We start from the raw sequence: 6,544 nt of genomic DNA, 5'->3' as shown, positions 1-6,544 counted from the left end.
ATAGTGAGGGGGTCTAGAATACTATACAACGCTAGAGGGCGCCACGTACTGGTAGTGAGGGGTCTAGAATACTATACAACGCTAGAGGGCGCCACGTACTGGTAGTGAGGGGTCTAGAATACTATACAACGCTAGAGGGCGCGCATGATAGCTGTACTAGAGTCCGTTCGTATAGAGGAAGGTCGCTTTGTTTCTTGTGTTCCGCTGTAGTTGTTTTTTCTATATGAACGGACTTTGACGAAAGGTAATGACGATGACTAACACGTTACACTTGAGGGTTCGGTGTTCCCACGCAGAGACGGGTTTCCTACACAAATCACACAGAAGCTTCTCAAGTTATTTCTCTGGCGGTTTGTCACGTGGAGTGATTTTCCGGATCGCCAGTTTTCGCCAGATTATCGTTCATTCAGAGCGTTTTCTCAAACGCGTTCGTTATAATAATATTATTTCCGTAAAATCCCTTCCATCGGCTGAGTGAGAGGGATGGGGGTGGGGGTATAATATGTCGGACGTAGAGCGAGCAAATATAGGCGGCGATTGACGGCGTATAGGAACTGAGTAGCGAGGAAATCTGACGTGTTTACAGCTATAAACAAGCTTTCATAGATGACATATAGAAGTAAATACATGAAATCTGAGGGGCTTACAGCAATAAATAAGCTTTCATAGATGACATATAGGATTAAATAGAAGAAATCTGAGAGGCTTACAGCAATAAATAAGCTTTCATGGATGACATATAGGAATAAATAGAAGAAATCTGAGGGGTTAACAGCTATAAATAAGCATTCATAGATGACATATAGGAGTAAATAGAAGAAATGTGAGTGGTTTACAGCTATAAACAAGCTTTCATAGATGACATAATTATAGGAGTAAATAAAGGAAATCTGAGGGGTTTATAGCTATAAATAAGCATTCATAGATGACATATAGGAATAAATAGAGGAAATCTGAGGGGTTTACAGCGATAAATAAGCTTTCATAGATGACATATAGGATTAAATACATGAAATCTGAGGGGTTTACAGCGATAAATAAGCTTTCATAGATGGCATATAGCAGTAAATAGAAGAAATGTGACGTGTTTACAGCTATAAACAAGCTTTCATAGATGACATATAGGATTAAATACATGAAATCTGAGGGGTTTACAGCGATAAATAAGCATTCATAGATGACATATAGGAAGAAATAGAGGAAATCTGAGGGGTTTACAGCTATAAACAAGCTTTCATAGAAGGCATATAGCAGTAAATAGAAGAAATGTGACGTGTTTACAGCTATAAATAAGCATTCATAGATGGCATATAGGATTAAATACATGAAATCTGAGGGGTTTACAGCGATAAACAAGCATTCATAGATGACATATAGGAATAAATAGAGGAAATGTGAGGTGTTTACAGCTATAAACAAGCTTTCATAGAAGGCATATAGCAGTAAATAGAAGAAATGTGACGTGTTTACAGCTATAAACAAGCTTTCATAGATGACATATAGGAATAAATAGAGTAAATGTGACGTGTTTACAGTGATAAATAAGCCTTTATAGATGGCATAATTAAGAAAAGAAAGCGAACATTTGCAGTGTATAGCACTCAATCATCTAGTCTCATTTGCAGTGTATAGCACTCAATCATCTAGTCTCATGTCATCCACTCCTATCGCCTACGTGCAATTCCTGATATAATGTATGTCTCCCTCCTTCCACGCGTGCTGCGTATAGAATAATAAAGATATCTGCACCTAACCTCAACAACTTCATCCTGATGGGTTGCATCATCATCTACAGCACCATCTTCTGTGATTTCACGTCGGTCAGAGACAAACTGAAGAGCGCCATCTGCCGGGTAAGCACGCGTCGTCACGTGGTTGCTTTCGTCACGTGGTTGCTGTCGTCACGTGGTTGCTGTCGTCACGTGGTTGCTGTCGTCACGTGGTTGCTGTCGTCACGTGGTTGCTGTCGTCACGTGTAGCTGTCGTCACGTGGTTGCTGGTGCTTGTTAATGTTGTTCGTTTAATGTAGCTAGGACATTCACACGAGATTTTTACGTGCTAATTTAATACCCGAGTTACTGACTACAATGATCCTAAGGTGTCGAGTAGTACCAAGATCTCGTGTAGTATAGCGATAGACCTGTGGTCGCGCTTGCCCAGAATCTCCCAAATAAAATCTTCTTTTTTAAATATTTATGAAATACTAACGATGAATATACATGAAAAATTTATTCTAGTACTTCTTTTAATTGACGTAACACTATTTAAATTGTAATCAGCCAATAGATGGCGGTACGTGTCCTATATAGCCTATGCAGTTGTATGTCTAGGCCATGCGAAGTAATAATAGTAATTTTGTGACATCTATCTTCTAAGATAGCGAGGCCACACATATTCATATTTATCATTTAATAATTTTAAGGCGCCTAGTAGAGTATGGTCGCTCAGGTATACTAGTAGAGCCATTTTGTAGCAAAGCGGTAGAGCGCATGGTCATTTTCTGCTAACTAAAGTAATGCCTTATTGAAATTACACTTTCAAATAGGAGAGCAAATATTTGTAGGGTTGAATAGGCCTCTCAGCCCGTCATGTGTTTACAGCTTCAGATATATGCCTTGGTCATCGGTATCTCTCTGTCGCTGAGCGCTCTCTTTTTCAAGACATGGAGAGTACATTATATCTTCTCAAACCGCAAGCTGCAGCACCGAGTAAGCACCGAATACGGTCCGAACATGCGAAGGTGTGCGTGTGCGTGCGTGCGTGTGTGTGTGTGTGTGTGTGTGTGTGTGTGTGTGTGCGTGTTGCGGTTGCGTGTGCGTGTGCGTGTCAGTGTGCGTGTGCGTCGGTGGCGTGAGCCACGTATGCGTGGGCAGTGTGCGTGAGCCGGGGATGGCGTTGCCGTGGTGCGTGGAGCGTGCGAGCGTGCAGTGTGTGTGTGTGGCGTGTGTGTGTGTGTGATGCGTGCGCAGGCGAACGGGTGTAGTGTGGTGTGCCGTGTGTGTGTGTGGTTGTATGTGTGGCGAGATGTGCGTGTGCGTGTGCGAGCGCGCGTGTGTGTGTGATGTATCGTTGCGTGTGCGCGCGCGGGTGTGTTGAACGCGGTGGTACAAGTGGGTATGTACAAATGTGGTGGCATGCTCCTCGTGCTGCTCACAGTAGTGAAGAAGAGAGGATCGGCGACTGATTGCATGGAAGGTCATGATTCACCCGAGTGGTCTGTACAATGCAATTGTGACTACAGCTTCTGGGAAGGATTGGGACCCGCACAATTCAACACCTACACCACACGATCGTCTACTGTACCTGTATAACCAGCAATAAACCGGGTGCAGGTCTAGGGAATTACACACGTCGTGGCGCACACCTGGTGCACTTCACGCTCGCACGATCGCACGCGCCGAAAGCGACGTGTGACAGCACGCGACAGCACACGACAGAACACGGCAGCGAGAGAGCGCACGACACACACCAAGAGAGAAAGAGAGAGCCCGAGAGAGAGAGGGGAAGTGAACGAGGAGTAGAGAGATAGAGAGAGGGAGAGAAGAGGGAGAGGGGGGACCGAGAGAGAGAAGAGCCGAGAGAGCAACGAGACAGAGAGAAGAGAGGCGAGAGAAAGGCATTGAGGCAGGAGGGAGGGAGTCAAGATATGAGCGAGAGGCACAGAGAGATAATGAAGAGGACAACCGACATAGCAAAACACGCTCAAACACACAAAGACGACGCCAACACACACACACACACACACAAGACACACACATGCACAACACAACACGCATACACACACGCACACACCAGACACGCACGCACGCAGCGCACGAGGCACGCACCGCACGCGACGCACGCGCGCACACACACCCACTAACACAAAACGCGCGCGAACTACACCCACACACAACACACACAAAACGCCATCACACACACACACACACACACACACACGCCACACACGACAATCACACACACACAGTACACACACACCACACACCACCACCACACACACACCAGCACACACACACACACCACACACAACACACACATAGAGAGAGAAGCCACCATATATACGCTACAATTCATCTCTGGCAGCATACGAATCGTGAGGACTCTCTATCAGGACGCAGCGGCTGCGAGTCCGACATACGAGAGCTACTTCCAGCATCCTGTCGTCATCCAAGGACTGCTCTCGCATTCGTTTCTCTTCATCGCGTGCCGAACACAGAAAGGTGGCGCTCCTGCGCATAACCAGCGAGTTCATTACACATTTATAGCGACATTGTAAAACTTGTCTAGCGTGTATTTTCCTAGCTGCAGAAACGTATATAGTACGGAATGATTGAGATGGATGAATTTTGATGAAATCTTTTTGATGTGTTCAACATTGATATGAGCATCGGCGAAATATAAGGTTAAGCGAAAAGAGAGAGAAGAAAATCGCTGAGAAGAAGGAGAGCGCAGAGAGCAGTATGCTTCTAGCGAAAGAGCGCGCGAGATAGCAGAGATGAGAGACGAGGGAGAAAGAATGAAGAGAGAGAGAGAATGTGAGTGAGAGGCAAGGGAGGAAAGAGCGCTGCGCGAAAAGAGAACTTACACAGGAGGAGGCACCAGAGAGAGAGGGAGAGAGAGAAACTGAAAAGAAATTAAGAAAGGGCCTGAGAGAGTAAAAGAGAGAGAGAGAGAGAGAAAGAAGGAAAGCAAGCAAGAAGAGAGCGGAAGAGAGAGAGAGAGAGAGAGAGGAGAGGGGGAGAGAAAAGAGAGAGAGAGAAGAGAGGAAGAGAGAGAGAGAGAGAGAGAGAGAGAGAGAGAGAAAGAGAGAGAGAGAGAGAGAGAGATGTGTTCTAACCGTACTTCGTACGTCGCTCAGGTGAAGCGCGAGGAGTTTAACGACTCGCGTCAGATCGCCATGTGCATCTACAACGCCGTCGTCCTCGGCATCGTCGGCGTCACGATTGGCGTCATTCTAGCCGACCAGGCGACGACTGGCTTCATCGTGCAGTCGTCGTGTCTGATCGTCGCCACCAGCACCACCCAGATAATCATCTTTGCTCCAAAGGTACGCTTCCATGTATCTGACCTCATCGGTTTTCTCTATGTTCCTCCCCCTCCTCTTTCCTCTCTTCGGTTCCTCTTCCTCCTCTCTCCTCTCCTCGGTTCCTACCCTCCTCCTCTCTCCTCGGTGTCTCCACCTCACCTTTCCTCGGTTTCTCCCGTCCCTCTCCTCGCTGCCTCCCTTCCTCCCCTTCCCTTAGTCCCTCCCCTCCTCCCGCTAATCGTCACTCTAATAAGCGATCAGCAACGCTTTGCTATACCGTCACACCGCTCAGCGAACCGTCTTTGATGCGTAACCCGTGAATTTCCGCTCCAGTTTCACACGCTAACGTGGACCGCACTCACCGCGGGCGCTCACAATTAAAGCCCTAATCACTAGCCGTAATTACCGCTTATCAGCTGCCGTCGATCGCCGCGTAGATGCGATACGACGGCTGTACCACGCACGCAATAGTCGCTCACTCGTCTATATGTAATATTAATAATAATAATAACAGCTTATAATTGCGTATAAAGGCGTCGCTTCCTTGACGACCTCCGCCTCGTCACTCTCCGCGTGTTAGTTCCGCTGTTTGCCGCTAGATCGCGCAGCACCGTAAGAGCGGCACAGCGACGGCCCCGCAGCCCGTCGTCGCCACCACCTCCGTCCAGCCGTCCACCTCCTTCGCTCAGAATACACCGTCAACGAACGTGCTGCCGATCCACAGGCAGCACGATATGATAGCAAAACTGACGGTCACTAAGGAACTGCTGGCTAAGGTGCGACGCTTACGGTTGGCCGCGTTGTTTCATCGCATAACTCTATTATCACTTATCACTCATTAATATAATGTTTTCCTTTTGTGTATATTATTTATGATAATAATATTAGTATAAAGATTTAAAATAAATATTATTATAATGTATATATATATATATATATATATATATATATATATATATATTTATTTATTTATTTATTTATTTATTTATTTAGGCCTATTTGCTTATATGTATGATGGTAGTGACGATGATGATGACGATGATGACGACGACAAAGTTGATGACAATGATGATGATGTTGACGTTGACTATGGCTCACAGGTGGCAGCCCACCGCACGACCGCAGTGTGCTCGTCATACATCTGGACGCGGTGGACAGTCGTGTCTACGTGGTAGCTGCCTGCCTCTCTACGGCTGGAATCATACTCGCTACTACCTTCCTCGCCTACAACGTCAAGTACAGGGAGAGCAGGTACGACGCCAGGGGGCGCCACGCGATGATAGTGCGGGGTCCAGAATACTATACAACGCTAGAGGGCGCCACGTACTGATAGTGTGAGGTCTAGAATACTATACAACGCTAGAGGGCGCTACACGGTGATAGTGAGGGGTCTAGAATACTATACAACGCTAGAGGGCGCCACGCGGTGATAGTGAGGGGTCTAGAATACTATACAACGCTAGAGGGCGCCACGCGATGATAGTGAGGGGTCTAGAATACTATACAACGCTAGAGGGC

General features: G+C 46.6%; 1 protein-coding gene across 1 annotated transcript in view; it reads left to right on the top strand.

Annotated features, from left to right (window-relative positions):
* The first annotated feature begins 4,185 nt into the window (after positions 1 to 4,185).
* The window catches only part of LOC106817410, a 5,507-nt gene continuing 3,148 nt past the window's right edge, over positions 4,186 to 6,544 (top strand). The window contains exons 1-3 of the mRNA XM_014822075.1: positions 4,186 to 4,220; positions 4,859 to 5,047; positions 5,626 to 5,802. Of these exons, the coding sequence (XP_014677561.1) occupies positions 4,898 to 5,047; positions 5,626 to 5,802 (327 nt within the window). The 5' untranslated portion in view covers positions 4,186 to 4,220; positions 4,859 to 4,897. The remainder of the gene's footprint in view (positions 4,221 to 4,858; positions 5,048 to 5,625; positions 5,803 to 6,544) is intronic.

The sequence above is a fragment of the Priapulus caudatus genome, unplaced genomic scaffold (assembly GCF_000485595.1).
Source record: "Priapulus caudatus unplaced genomic scaffold, Priapulus_caudatus-5.0.1 Scaffold1714, whole genome shotgun sequence".
Classification (NCBI taxonomy): Eukaryota; Metazoa; Priapulida; class Priapulimorpha; order Priapulimorphida; family Priapulidae; genus Priapulus; species Priapulus caudatus.
Note: the sequence above shows the minus strand (reverse complement) of the source record. Positions and strands in the feature narration are given on the sequence as shown.